Raw genomic sequence first — 15947 nt, forward strand, 5'->3', positions numbered from 1 at the left:
TTTCATCAAGTTGTAAGAGAGTACTTTTGCAAATATTTTTTATTTTTTATTTAACCAGGTAGGCCAATTGAGAACAAGTTCTCATTTACAACTGCGACCTGGCCAAGATAAAGCAAAGCAGTGCGACACAAACAACACAGAGTTTCACATGGAATAAGCAAATGTACAGTCAATAACACAATAGAAAAAATCTATATACAGTGTGTGCAAATGAGTTAACCTCTTGCTCCTACCTGACACGCAGGCGTCCCATCTAGACATCTGGAAATGCAAATGCGATACGCTAAATGCTAATAGCACTCGTTAAAACTCAAACGTTCATTAAAATACACATGCAGGGTATTGAATTAAAGCTACACTCGTTGTGAATCCAGGCAACAAGTCAGATTTTTTAAATGCTTTTCGGCGAAAGCATGAGAAGCTATTATCTGATAGCATGTAACACCCCAAAAGACCCGCAGGGGACGTAAACAAAATAATTAGCATAGTCGGCGCTACACAAAACGCAAAATAAAATATAAAACATTCATTACCTTTGATCATCTTCTTTGTTGGCACTCCTAGATGTCCCATAAACACTATTGGGTCCTTTTTTTCCAATTAAATCGGTCCATATATAGCCTAGATATCGATCTATGAAGACTGTGTGATCAACGAAAAAATTGTGTTTTATAACGTAACGTCATTTTTAAAAATTAAAAAAGTTGACGATAAACTTTCACAAAACACTTCGAAATACTTTTGTAATGCAACTTTAAGTATTAGTAAACGTTAATAAGTGATCAAATTGATCACGAGGCGATGTATATTCTATAGCTGTACGTCTGGAAATAATGTCCGGGTAAATCTCAACCAAAATATCCGGTCGGAGACATGAAGAAATGGGCTGTCTCTTGTTCGTTTTACCAAGAAACAAAGCCTAGGCAAATGACAAGACTGTTGACATCGTGTGGAAGCTGTAGGTATTGCAACCTCGGCCCCATTTAATGTGGTTCACCTTTATCAATCGGTTGAAGTGGCGCATGGATATATTTTTCCATTTTAAGTGATCAGATTTTCCTGCACTTTTCGATGAAACGCACGTTCTGTTATAGTCCCAGCCGTGATTTAACCAGTTTTATAAACGTCTGAGTGTTTTCTATCCACACATGCGAATCATATGCATATACTATATTCCTGGCATGAGCAGCAGGGTGCTGAAATGTTGTGCGATTTTTAACAGAATGTTCGAAAAAGTAGGGGGTAGGAGTAACAGGTTTTAAGATTAGGGAGGTACGGCAATAAATAGGCCATAGTGGCAAAGTAATTACAATTTAAATGCTTAACACTGGAGCAATAGATGTGCAGAAGTTGAATGTGCAAGTAGAGATACTGGGGTGCAAAGGAGCAAAAAAACAAACAATATGGGGATGAGGTAGTTGGGTCATCTATTTACAGATGGGCTATGTACAGGTGCAATGATCTGTGAGCTACTCTGACAGCTGATGCTTAAAGTTAGTGATGGAGATATGAGTCTCCAGCTTCATTGATTTTTGCAGTTCGTTCCAGTCATTGGCAGCAGAGAACTGGAAGGAAAGGCGGCCACAGGAGGAATTGGCTTTGGGGGTGACCAGTGAAATATACCTGGTGGAGCGCGTGCTACGGTGGGTGCTGATATGGTGACCAGTGAGCTGAGATAAGGTGGAGCTTTTACCTAGCAAAGGTATTGCGCGTCACCCAGTTTGGGAATACCTGCTCTAGATAATGACAATGATCCAGCATAAACTGACTAGAAGCCATGAGAACATACCATGGCAACGCACCATAACCCATGTCCCATTGGAGTCTCGAACTATACCTCGACCCCGGAGAATATTGTATACACCATATACTTTTTAAACAAAGTAGCCTATGAATACTATCCATGTCGGGGTGTAGATAAATAGGGCTACTATATTGATATGGAGCCTAGCCAATTTACATTATCTTCGGAGTTGTGATGGATCTTTTAGAGGCTGGTTTCTGTCTGACATGCCTGGTTATCATAAGTCTGCTTACCCAGTCTGCATGTCTACAGGCTATAGCAGATGAGCCCTTTCTTCCAGGCTGATTCTGTATAACATTGTGAAAGATGTTAAAGACCGGTTCAAACCAGTCAAACAAACTGCCTGTATGTTTAAAAGACTGGTTCTTTCTTACAGATACATTTAGGTCAGGAATCAGGGGCCTGATCAGCTGAGCATTGAGACATGACGTCACCACAAGCTTGTGATAGAAAACTGACAAGCCTGGAGGGACTTTTTAAATGGGGCCGGACTGATTTTGACAGTATTATGAAGGAATAGGAACAGAAGTTCATAATGTTCAAGTGTGACTGTAAGTACATTTAATGTGTTCACATCATAAATGAATGTGTGTACAGTATGTTTCTACTGCTTCAACTCTCTTCATGACTTCCTGATTTCTATTAACATGGGCTTTGAAGATAACCTTAATGTTTTACTCCATCTGTCTGCTCCCTTAGCTACAAACCAGACTAAAACTGAAATGATATCTGCTGCCTCACAGATTTTCATGAAATATTCCAAATCCACAGTGGAGTCCTGTAAGCATGCTCTAATTAGCCGGCCTAGATCATTTCAAGTTAAATCTAAGTTAGGCTAGGAAAAGCAGGTGAAACTAGTGACTTCATTATGACATCTTTCGTGACATGCTGGGCAGGTTGCATAGGTTGTTATCACTAAAAGTCACAATAGAGTGAATGTTCATTGCCATTTATATGGTTGTTGATGAGGTCCTGAAAAGGACATTTCCCAGCGGGAAAATAAGTTATTTTCTGGTATTAAACTGGGTTTCCTGGTGAAGAAGTAAAAGTATACGTCATGTAGTCAGAAGGGCAGGACTTTCAGTCTGGTGTCTGAAGCTTCTCTCATTGCCAAAGGTGTTTCCATTCCATCCTTTCAACAGCAATGCCTCCTACAGAGGACAATCTCTTTCAAAGGGCATCCCCTGTGGCACATGTTGATTCCGGAAGCCTTCCACACTAAGCTTTGTCACCTCTGACCTCCACTTCAGTTGATCCTCCACAAGTGGCAGTAACGCCTAACAGTGCTTGAGACCTAGAGGTCCCACGAAAGTAAACTAATAAAGGCTTTATAGAGCATTCATGAAGTCTTTATAAGCACTACATAGCTATTGTTTGTAATCATTAAAATACTTCATGGATCAGTCAAGCAATGCTTACCCTAGTTGCCGTTCCCTCAGTTGCAGTACAATGTGAACTGTTTTGTAATGGAAAACCAAAATGTGTGTTTCTTATTGGACAAGTCCATGTAATCCACATATGTCAGAGTCAAGGCCCGCGGGCCACATCCGGCCCGCGAGAAGGTTTTTACGGCCCCTGGGATGATCTTGATTTATTATTAGAACCGGCCCGCAGACCGCAGCAAGCCGGCAGCCCGCAGATCTTTTACACGCACCAATACTACATTTCCCACAATGCAACGGTGACGCACCGAGCAGTAGGCTGCTTCATTTCAATATTTATTGGCACAGCAGTTGTCAGCATCACAGTAAAATTAACTTTCAGATACCCATCAAAAATGGCAAAACGGAAGGTGGACACTGAGAACCGGGGTTTCAAACAAGGTGGGAGTCGGAGTATTTGTTCACGGAGGTAGCTGGAAAACCTGTGTGTCTTCTGTGTGGAGAAAGTGTGGCGGTACTGAAAGAGTATAATCTGAGACGACATTATGAAACGAAACACGCGGACAAAAACAAGAATATGGACATGGAACAAAGGCTACAAAAGGCAGAGGAATTAAAACGAGGCCTCAAATCCCGACAGGCTCTGTTCAAAAAAGCCAAATCACAAGGCCAGGCTGCTGTCAAGGCCAGTTTTATTTTGGCAGAAGAGATCGCTAAATCAGCCCGGCCATTTACGGAGGGGGATTTCATCAAAAACTGCATGATTAAAGTTTGTGACGAAGTTTGCCCAGAAAAAGGCAACTCTTTTTAAATGTGAGTCTGAGCAGAAACACCATTGCCGAGAGAGTAGACCAGTTGTCCATCAATCTAAAAGAGCAGCTTGTGAAAAAGGGAAAAGATTTCATTGCATATTCCTTGGCTGTGGATGAGAGCACCGACATTTCTGACATTGCCCAGTTGTCAATTTTCATCCGCGGAGTGGACTCCAGCCTAAGCGTGACAGAGGAGTTTTTGGCTTTACGTCCTATGCATGGCACAACTACGGGGCATGATTTGTATGAAGAGGTGTCAAGATGTGTAAATGAGATGGAGCTGCCTTGGGAAAAACTCGTGGGTTTGACAACCGACGGAGCACCTGCGATGTGTGGACACAGGAGCGGACTGGTGGCGAAGATACGGGAAAAGATGCAAGAGGAAAACGCGACAGGTGAGCTGACAGCTTATCATTGTATCATACACCAGGAAGCGTTGTGCGGTAAAGCCTTGAAAATGGAGCATGTAATGAGCATCATCACGCGCACAGTTAACTTTATCAGAGCCAAAGGTTTGAATCACCGCCAGTTCAAGGCATTTCTGACGGAGTTAGAAACGGAGCATGGTGATTTGCCTTATCACACAGAGGTGCGATGGCTAAGCCAGGGAAAGGTGCTTCAAAGATGTTTCGAGCTTCGTGAGGAGATTTGTCTGTTCTTGGACAGCAAAGGGAAAGACACAACACAACTCCGAGACGAAATGTTTCTGTGTGAAATGGCTTTTCTGTGTGACATTACGAGTCATCTGAATGCAATGAACTTGCAGCTGCAGGGTCGGGATCGTGTCGTCTCTGATATGTACAGTACAGTGAAGGCATTTAAAACCAAACTGACTCTGTGGGAGACGCAGATGCGGAAAGAAAATTTGAGCCACTTTCCCAGCTGCCAGACCATGAAAGAGAAGCTCTCTACCAGTGCGTTCCCGAGCGCACAGTTGGCTGATAAAATAGGTATGCTTGCCGCTGACTTTCGACGCCGATTTGCTGACTTTGAAGCACAAAAAGCAGGTTGGAACTGCTCGGTAACCCATTTGCTGTTGACGTGGAAAGCTCACCACCAAACCTCCAAATGGAGTTGATTGACCTCCAATGCAATGATGCACTGAGGGCAAAATATGCGGCAGTGGGTGCTGCGGAGTTCGCCCGTTTCCTCCCCGACACAATGCCCCAGCTGCGCATCCAGGCTGCTCAAACGTTGTCTATGTTTGGCAGCACATACCTGTGTGAACAACTGTTTTCTTTGATGAACTTGAACAAAACATCACACAGAAGTCGACTTACTGCTGAACACCTCCACTCAATTCTGAGGATTTCCTCAGCTCAGAGCCTTACCCCGAACATTGATGAACTTGTGGAAAAGATGGGACACCACCAAGTATCACCCTCAACCTCAAACAAGTGAACATTACTGTGCAATCACATATTTAGAGTTTTTACTCAGTTCAAGTTTAAAAGTTAAAGTTTAATATTTGTTTTCACTGCATGTTACTTCTCCTTAAACAAAGTGTTGTTTTTGATTAATAGATTTTTGCACTTTATTTTATTGTATTTCAATCCAATTATATTTTTAAAATATTTCAGTTGAGTGGATGATAGAAAATTGCTATTATTGTTTTTTTCTTTGAAGTAAATTTAGCCCACTTTTGCTAAAATAGAAAATATAGGCTACTGATGGTGCCTTGAATACCGGTTTCTTTCATTTAATGTTCATGTTATGGGGATTTTTATATAAAGGAAATTTGTCTTTTGTGTCTGTTGAAAATTAAAGATTACTGACAGAGCCATAAGAAAATATTGCTTTATTTATCTGATCATATTGGAATATATTTGTTAGGTTTTCAGTAGGTTCAATTAGGTTCACTAGACTATATGCGTCATTTAAAAATTTTTCAATGAACATTCGAACAGTCCGGCCCTCGGCTTGTAGCTAAATTTTTATTTGGCCCTCCGTCCATTTGACTTTGACACCCCTGATGTAATCCCTCCTCGGTTTGATGCCTAATAAACACAACACTGTCTTTCCTGGAGGCCCCTAGCACTTCATCACACCCACTTTAGTAGAGTAGTAAGTAGTCTGCGATCATTAGAAGTATTTTGTTAAGGTACAAATGGGGGGCCATCATTACATGGTCTCCTAAGCTAAATACACCCACATTAACACTAACATACAGTATATAATGCAACTAAGGTCTTCACCAACCGCTCCAGTGATATCCTAATACTGTTTAGTAGCTGCCGATGTTTGTTGGAGTTCATCTTTAGAAGATGTTCCTTTGTAATATGATAGGTGGTCACTTTTTATTTGCTTTGTGTTGCTGTGCAACACCATCTCCTCCCAGGAACCTCCATTGGTAGGCACGAGGAGTTGCTTCGTGGGCTGATGGAGAGGGTCCAAACGTTGGCTGAGCACCATGACCGGGCGTTGGACATGCTACAAGAGCAATTCCACGGGATGACTAGGGGGCAGCCTGCCACGGTGGTAACCCCACCACCCCTCAGTAACTCGGCAGTTAGCAGTGCCGCCTCACCGGCCACTCCACCTTCCCGGGAGCCCTGGTTACCTCCCCCGGAACGCTTTAATGGAGTGCCGAGCACCTGTCAGGCGTTTTTTAGCTCAATGTGCCCTTATTTTTGAGCTTCAGCCCTCCTCCTTCCTCTCGGATCGCTCCAGAATGGCCTACCTCATCACACTGATGTCTGGGCTCTCACCTGAGCCACCGCTGTATGGGAACAGCAGCTCACTATATGCGTAAGCCTGGAGACGTTCGTGGGGGCGATTGCGGGAACGACAGATGGAGAGGGAATTCGACGTCACTCGCATGTCCAGGGATTCCACCTCGCCTCCGAGCTATCCCGGAAGTCCCCGACAGTCCCGTGGCAGAGAGCACCCAAGGTTTCCCGACCTTCTTCAAGAGTCACATGCAACTAGGCAGAGCTGGGCTGTCGCCAGTGGAACTGCAACACAGGATCAGCACAAGGAGCTGTCTATATTGCGGGACTTTTGGTCATTTTGTGTCCTTATGCCCGGTGAAGGACCAGGCCCACCAGGGAGCGAGTACTCTGGTGGGCCCTATGCAGAACGTTTCTGCTTCCCTTAATCACACCACTTTTCATGTAATTCTGCTATGGGGGAACCAGTCCAAATCTCTCCAGGTCCTCATTGACTCTGGAGCCAATGAAAGCTTTTTGGACGCCACACTGGCTTACGAGCTGAACGTCCCCACTCAGCCTCTCTCCATTCCCATGGATGTTAGAGCGCTGGACGGGTGCTCTATAGGTCGGATCACCCATACCATCACTCCCATCAACCTATGTGTGTCAGGGAATCACAGCGAGACCATTCAGATCCTGCTCATCAAGTCCCCCCAGGTTCCCATAGTGTTGGGATTCTCCTGGCTCCAGCGACACAATCCACTCATCAACTGGTCTACCGGGGCTATCATGGGCTGGAGTCTGTTCTGCCACGCCTATTGTCTGAAATCAGCACAACCTGCCCCGGGATGTCTTCCTGGGCCCTCAGAGGTGGCTCTGGACCTCTCCGCCATTCCCGCGGAGTACCAGGACCTCCGGGAGGTAATCAGCAAGGCCTGGGCCATTTCCCTTCCACCGCACCGCCCCTATGACTGTGAGATTTATCTTCTCCCTAGTACCATGCCACCCTGGGGACGTCTGTACTCTCTGTCGTGCCAGAGACCAAAGCTATTGAGAAATACATTGGGGACTCCCTACCTACAGGTTTTATCCATCCCTCCTCTCCCGCTGGCATAGGGTTATTATTCGTGGAGAAGATGGACAAAACCCTGCGCTCGTGACTACTGGTGACTCGATGACATCACTGTGAAGAACCGTTATCCGCTACCACTAATTTCCTCGGCCTTCGAGCCACTCCAGGGGGCCACAATCGTCTTCAAGCTGGATCTACAAAATGCCTACCACTTGGTGCGGATACGAGAGGGGGTCGAGTGGAAGACTCACTTCAACACGGCCAGCGGCTGCTACGAATATCTGGTCATGCCCTTTGGCCTCACGAACGCCCCTGTCGTGTTACAGGCTCTGGTGAACGATGTTTTCCGTGACATGCTGAAACGGTTCGTCTTCGTCTACCTTGATGACATCCTCATCTTCCCCCGTTCCCCCAAGAACATGTACTCTTTGTCTGGCAGGTTCTCCAGTGCCGTCTGGAGAACCTGTTGTTCGTTAATGCAGAAAAATTTGAGTTCCATCACTCCACCATTCTCTTTCTGGACTACATTATCTCTGTTGGGAGTGTTCAGATAGATGCCGAGGTGAAAGTGGTGTTGGATTGGCCTGGCCGGGGTCCAAGAACATAAAGCCGGATGCCCTATCTCGCCGCACGGTTAACACCCTGGAGCCCGAGACCATCCTTTCCACCTCGTGCCTGGCGATGGCACACAGCTGGAGTATCGGAAACAGCCGAACCCTGGGGGAGAGGGGCAGATAACCGGATGTTCATCACCTTTGTCGCCGCCTGCATGGTCTGTGCACGTAACAAGATCCCTCGAAAAGCTCCGGCTGGCTTACTCCAACCTCTGCCTGTCCGTCATCGCCCCTGGTCTCACATCTCCTTGAACTTTGTCACTGGTCTTCCCTCGTCTGATGGCAACACCGCCATCCTGACCATGATGGATTGCTTTTCCAAGGCCGCCCACTTCATTCCTCTCATCAAGTTACCCTCTGCCAAGGAAGGTAACTTGATGAGCAGCTAATGCTGCAGCACGTCTTCCGGATCCATGGACAGCATACCTTCTGCCCAGATGTTTGTCTGCAGCTGTCATCGTTCCTGGAGGAGAGCCCGGTCGGCCCTCCTCAAGACCACCTCCAGGTATCGACGACAAGCGGATCGCCATCGGACCCTGGCTCCCAGATATCATCTCGGGCAAACCGGGATCTGCCCCTCCCGGTGGAATCCCGCAAACTCTCCCCCCGGTTTATCGGCTCGTTCCCCATCTCCAAGATCATTTCCCCCTCTGCTGTATGTCTTCTGTTGCCCCGTACCTTTCGTGTACATCCCACCTTTCATGTGTCCAGCCTCAAACCCATGTCTCATAGCCCTTTGTCTCCTGTTTCCAGGCCCACCCTTCTCCCTCATCTCATCGACGGCCAATCGGCGTATACGGTGAGGCGCCTCCTGAAGGTTCTGCCTTGGGGCAGGGGATCCCAGTACCTGGTTGACTGGGAGGGTTATGGCCCGGAGGAGAGGTGTTGGGTCCCGGCCAGGGATGTCCTGGACCCAGGCCTCATCACAGATTTCCAACGCCGACACCCCGGTCAACCAGGTATGCGCCAAGGTAGGACGCCAAGCCCCTCCTTCCAGGTTTCGCCCTGCAGCTGTTTGACGCAGTGGGCGAATAAACTTGGTTTGAACTTTTACCAGTTGTCTGTGAGTTTTTACTGTTTGTTCAGAACCTGACACTCAACTTGAGACATTTGTGGCATTGTGTTGTGGACAATACTGCACATTTTAGAGTGGCCTTTTGTTGTCCCCAGCACAAGGTGCACTTGTGTAATGATCATGCTGTTTAATCAGCTTCCTGATATGCTGCACCTGTCAGGTGGATGGATTATCTTGGCAAAGGAGAAATGCTCACTAACAGGGATATAAACAAATTTGTGCACCAAATTTGAGAGAAATAATATTTTTGTGCCTATGGAACACTTCATTCAGCTCATGAAAAATGGGACAAACACTTTGCACATTGCGTTTAGATGTTGGTTCAGTGTTGTATCGTTTTATTCACATGTTTTTTTTCAATTTTGTCTTAACTGTTTAACAACTTTTATTCAATTCACTGGTCCTCCCCTTCCTCCTCTGAGGAGCCTCCACTGGTGCATGTGTGTATTTATGCATCCATGTGTCTGTGTTTGAGAGAGGGGAAAGTATTGAATTCACTGTGTGTAGTGGGGGGTTACAATGTGGGTGTCATAAAATGAGTCAGTGCACCATCTACTCATGTTTTGTAGGTACGGTCGTCCACCCATCTGCCCCCTCTCTCCTGTAGCCTCCCTCCTATGTTCTGTCATATTTCTGGATTGCAACGGAAAACAATTGAAGTCTAATTCAAACAAGCTACTCACAATATGAGTGCTCTCTCTCCTGTTGCTACATAATCACACTATGAAACACATTCGCACACACACAGTCTTCCTGTGCTGGGCTGAATGACAGGGTTTGTGGGTGAAGGCTCTCAGCACCTGGTCATTATCTCACCGGCGCAGGAGCATATCTGTGCATGGAGACACCTACGCGCTGCTGACTCAAAATACACACACACACACACACACACACACACACACACACACACACACACACACACACACACACACACACACACACACACACACACACACACACACACACACACACACACACACACACACACACACACACACACACACACACACACACACACACACATAAAATACACATGTACTTGCATTGGTTCTCACACACAGCCACCGACACTGACGCACACACACATTTCTCAACAAAGCGGTGCGGCTCTGCAGTGGAGCGGTAACCCACGGCAACGCTCTGGTCTCAAGCCGACCAAAATTCACCAGAGCTGTGGAGGGAGAGGACTGACAGAGGCAGCGCAGTCAAACATGTCACTTTGTCTCTCTGTGTCTTCCACCGCCCATTAACAGGCCCTTCAAAATCAAGAGGACCCTTTCACTCCCACGCAGACTCCCTAAGATAAAACCTTTTAAACGGCGACAGTACCGAGCCCGTGGGTGAGTGGTAACCCTCCCGTCTCTTGACACATGTATGGCTATGACCCTGGATACTGGGGTTCAATCCATGCGTCCTCCAAAGGGGCTGATGTATACAGTAGGACTTGTGAAACCAACAAGGGGTCCCTAGTAGAGACTGCTGCAGCGAATTGAAATGTCCTCAAGTCTAGAGGACTCTTCACTCCCTAAGATAAAGATGTAGCAGGGATACCCTGTTTTTCATCTACTTTCACCTACAGGCGACGTGAGTATGACGTCTTCCTCTCATCATGAAATAGATGTCTGTACTTGTTTGTAACAGAAGCGAGTTGGTCTTCTCAGTTACCAAACCAGTTTCCAACCAGAACGTTTTGTCATAAAGATATCATGTGCCAAATGTTGCACACCGAGATTGAAGTCTGACGCATAGAGGGCGGGAGAAAGGCAGGGAGAGACTGAGAGAGGGAGTCAAATACACCTTTCAAGCCAAGATGTTTTCGCCAAATGTTTGACTATTTTTCTTTATATCTGAAAGGTGTTGTCGGGAACAAAGCCTGTACTTTTATTTCTGCCAACCGACCTAGTCTTGATTGTGGTAAAGTTCTGCTTATGGCTTAGTATGAACGTAGCCGTAATGCTGAGGCGGCATTGGCACTCTCTTTGCTCTTGGTGGTTGCTAAACTCTTAGAAAAAAGGGTTTCAAAGGGGTTATTTGAGTGTACCCATCGGAGAACCCTTTTTGGTTCCATTTAGAACCCACTTTGGAAAGTGTTCAAGATAGAACCCACAAGGTTTCTACCTGGAACCAAAACGTTTTGTTGTGTGGATAGCCAAAGAACACTTTTAGGTTCTAGATAGCGCCTTTTTTCTAAGAGTGTAGGCAGGGCCCTTTACTAGGCTGTTATCATCCTCCTGGCAGTTATAGACTTTGAGAGGCATGTCACTTTGTCCATCTCTTCGCATGGATCATATTGTTTAATACCGAAACTTCCAAAGTCATCTAATCATTTATAATACATTTTGAGCAATAGTTTACCCGTGTGTGTTCAACCAGATTATATTTTCAGCACTGTTTTGATTGGATGCAATGCATTTACAACTCATATAACAGGTCCATATGAATTGACAAGGCATTGATTATAGCATAGCCTATGTCTTCAGTTGTCTTGGCCTCATTAGAAGTAGTCCCTCTGTATAAATTGATCATACATTTCTCCTCTTTTGCAAAGCTCTTCAGTTACTGTATTACATGTGAAATTTCTGTCATCTTATTTAATCACATTTGTAAATGTGATAAAAAATTGTCAGACTCCAGCCAACCTAGTCATAGACTTCTCTCTCTTCTACCTCACAGCAAGCGGCAGCAGAGTGCCAAGTCTAGGTCCAAAAGGCTTCTTAACAGCTTCTAGCCATAAGACTCCTGAATAGCTAATCAAATGGCTACCCCCCACCCCCAATTTTACGCTGCTGATACTCTCTGTTTATTATCCATGCATAGTAACTTTACCTCTATCTACATGTACATATTATCTCAATTACCTTGACTAACCTGTGTCCCCGCACATCTGTACCCTCTGCATATTGCCTCGCTACTGTTATTTTATTGTTTCTCTGCTTCTTAATGTGTTAGAGCCAATAAGTTGTGTTGTGACAATGTAGGGGTGGTATACAACATATAGCCCTAGTTTGTAAAAGACCAAGTCCATATTATGGCAAGAACAGGTCAAATAGCAAAGTGAAACAGCAGTCCATCATTACTTTAAGACATGAAGGTCATTCAATCTGGAAAATTAAGAACTTTGAAAGTTTCTTCAAGTGCAGTCACAGAAACCATCAAGTGTTATGATGAAACTGGCTCTCATGAGAATCGCCACAGGAAAGGAAGACCCAGAGTTACCTCGGATGCAGAGGATAAGTTCATTAAGAGTTACCAGCCTCAGAAATGTGGTATTTTACCAAATAGGGCTATCTTCTGTATACCACCCCTACCTTGTCACAACACAACTGATTGGCTCAAAGGCATTAAGACGGAAATAAATGCCACTAATAATTACACAAGTACTCTAATTAAACTGTTAATTGAAATGCATTCCATGTGAATACATCATGAAGCTGGTTGAGATAATTGCCAAGAGTGTGCAAAGCTGTCATCAAGGCAAAGGGTGGCTACTTTGAAGAATCTAAAATATAACAAGTATTTTGATTTGTTTAATACTTTGTTGGTTGTGTTTTTTCATATTTTTGTATGTCTTCACTATTATTCTACAATGTATAAAATAGTAAAAATAAAGAACCCTTAAATGAGTAGGTGTGTCAACTTTTGACTGGTACTGTATATGTATGTACAGTCCTTTTGGAAAGTATTTAGACCCTTTGCCTTTTCCCACATTTTGTTACATCACAGCCTTATTATAAAATGTATTTAAAAAAAACTGGCATCAATCTGCACCCATCATGACAAAGTGAAAACAGGTTTTTTGACATTTTTGCAAATGTATAACTTTTTTTTTGTTGAAAATAGCTGCACAGCGACACTCCCCATCCAGCTTGAGACAATCTGCAGAGAAGTATGGGAGAAACTCCCCAAATACAGGTGTGCCAAGCTTGTAGCGTCATACCCAAGAAGACTTGAGGCATTAATCACTGCCAACAGTGCTTCAAAAAGTACTAAGGGTCTGAATTCTTATGTAAATGTGATATTTCAGTTTATTTGTAATACATTTGCTAAAATGTCTAAAAACCTGTTTTTGCATAATCATTATGGGGTATTGTGTGTAGATTGAGGGGGGGACTAATCCATTTTAGAAGGCTGTAACGTAACAAAATGTGGAAAAAGTCAAGGGGTCTGAATATTTTCCGAATGCACTGTATGTATGTGGAGGTCCTGGGCTGGCATGGTTACACGTGGTCTGCGGTTGTGAGTCCAGTTGGACACACTGCCAAATTCTCTAAAATGACACTGGAGGCAGTTTATGCTAGAGAAATTAACATTACATTATCTGGCAACAGCACTGGTGGACATTACTGCAGTCAGCATTCCAATTGCACTCTCCCTCAACTTGACACATCTGTGGCATTGTGTTGTGTGACAAACCACATATATTAAAGTGGCCTTTTATTGTCCCCAGCACAAGGTGCACCTGTGTAATGACAATGCTGTTTTAAAAATGTTTATGTTACACAAATCAGGTGGATGGATTATATTGGCAAATTAGAAATGCCGACTAGCATAGATGTAAACAAATTTGTTAACCAAATTTGAGAGTAATAAGCTTTTTATGTGTCTTATTTCAGCACATGGGACCAACACTTGCGTATATATTTTTGTTCAGTGTACATACAATGAGTGACCATTCCCTCTCTCTCCATAATACCAGAATAGTACCACAAAGAACCTAACACTTCTTGATTTACTTCCATCTATTTTCTATCTGTGCTAGCAGTGAATGTTATCACCGAATTAAAAAAGATTTTATTATAAAAGATGTGCTCATTCTGAAACCTCATTCTGAAACCTCCTCCGGTAGGCGTAATTTTTAATAATCTGATGTGCAAAAAAAAGACAGAATTTCCTGTATGAGAAAGCCTCCTCTTACGCAGCATCAGTGACATTGCCGTTGGATTAGGGATACAGACAAGTTGAACGTGCTATTTTGTAAGGGTGTTACAGTTTGGCTACAACACAGACCTTTTACCCTAGCCATATAATCATATAACTGCTTTACCGTTAACCTCTCAGGGAAGAACAAAACAGGCAGATATTTGAAATTCCTGCTTGACAGCCACAAGCGCTTTGCCTTTAAAAGGATTTATTTATCGTACTGGAGAGGAAGGGTCTCGATTCTCACAATGTCCAGAGTCGCGGATCTGTCGAAAATTCGACAAGAGAGAATGAGAGATATTAATTTACGGGTGAGTGGATGTATTTGGAGGCTTACTATTACTGATACCTTGTGCTACTGGCAAATTTCTGACAAAAGTGAAATGCGCAAAAAGTAAATGTTTCAAGCGCATCTGTACATACAATTAAAACTTGAAACTTGTGGATGTCATTTTAGAATTGGAGACATTATCTAATATTGCTTATAATGATAAAGTTTAGATTGCGATCGTCATTGCAGAAGCACGTAGGCAATTTTTTTAGGAAGTTTGCGCAATATGGAGATACTTCACAAAAACATGCGGCGCGCACGGCAATGATCTTGCCTTTATGGTGACAATTGGTCTGTGGAAACCTATACTGTTCATCACCTTTTTCTGTTTGGTCATGATTCCCCAAAATATCGAGACTAGGGGTCTGAGTTGGAGAAAGTTATTTTTTTTGGTGTGGGGGGTTGTACATCGGTACCCGGAAGTGTTGCCACATTCTGGAGAGCAAACATAGTCATATATAGACCTATGAGACACACCTAAAATATGTATATACCTTTAGTGTAATATTTATGATTGGAAGAAGCATGTACCTGTACATTATTTTGGTTTATTTTCAGAATTACATGTAAACGTTATACACCGTACATAGTCTACAACAACAAAACATCATGCTATTACCATGCAAGCCTGCAATATAAAATATGACATTGTTCTGTGTACCATTTTGCCTCCCAATTAGACTGATTGTGTGTGTGCGTGTGCACATGCTTGCATGTGAGCTGGTTTCAGGGAATGAGGACTGCATGTGCCCATAGTTTTGTTAATGTAGTGATCTTGTATGTAAGGTACATGCAGCTTGTGTGTGTGTTTGACTATAGCATCGGTTGCCATAGAAATGACACTCTGTTGGTGTGATATTATCTGCTTTTTCTGGCACAGTGGATGGCGGATGTCTGAGAAAAACCTTAGCTTGCCAGCGCCATATGAACATCACTTTCCTACGGTGGGGGGTGTGTGTGCATGTGTGCATGTATGCTTATTGCACATTATTGTAAAACATAGTTTTGGGGCCAGTGCCAACAAATCTATGTGTCACTCACACACTACAACAAACTGGACAGTTAGAGGTTTTGCATGTCCAGCACATGCAGGAGACCATGCTTCGAGTAATTTTGCTGGTGTCCTCGGTTCATGTTACACATTCACACCACTACACTAATCAGACCTGAGTTTAAATACTATTTGTTGTTGTCTCTTAAATACTTGTAGTGTTTCACAGAGCCTGTCTGGAGTGCCATATGGGTGGTGTTTCCACTAAATGGGAGAATTCATTTGATTCCTTTGC

The 15947-nt window shown here is 44.0% G+C and overlaps 1 protein-coding gene across 6 annotated transcripts in view; it reads left to right on the forward strand.

Annotated features, from left to right (window-relative positions):
- LOC118399438 (rho guanine nucleotide exchange factor 2-like) overlaps positions 1-15947 on the forward strand; it is a 97105-nt gene that overhangs the window by 36079 nt on the left and 45079 nt on the right. The window contains exon 1 of one of the 6 annotated variants that reach the window (XM_052472104.1): positions 14315-14641. The exons of the other annotated variants lie outside the window; for them this stretch is intronic. Within the exon in view, the coding sequence (XP_052328064.1) occupies positions 14579-14641 (63 nt within the window). The 5' untranslated portion in view covers positions 14315-14578. Of the gene's footprint in view, positions 1-14314; positions 14642-15947 lie in introns of those variants that run through there. 6 annotated transcript variants of the gene reach the window in all.

This window comes from Oncorhynchus keta, chromosome 20, assembly GCF_023373465.1.
Source record: "Oncorhynchus keta strain PuntledgeMale-10-30-2019 chromosome 20, Oket_V2, whole genome shotgun sequence".
NCBI lineage: Eukaryota > Metazoa > Chordata > Actinopteri > Salmoniformes > Salmonidae > Oncorhynchus > Oncorhynchus keta.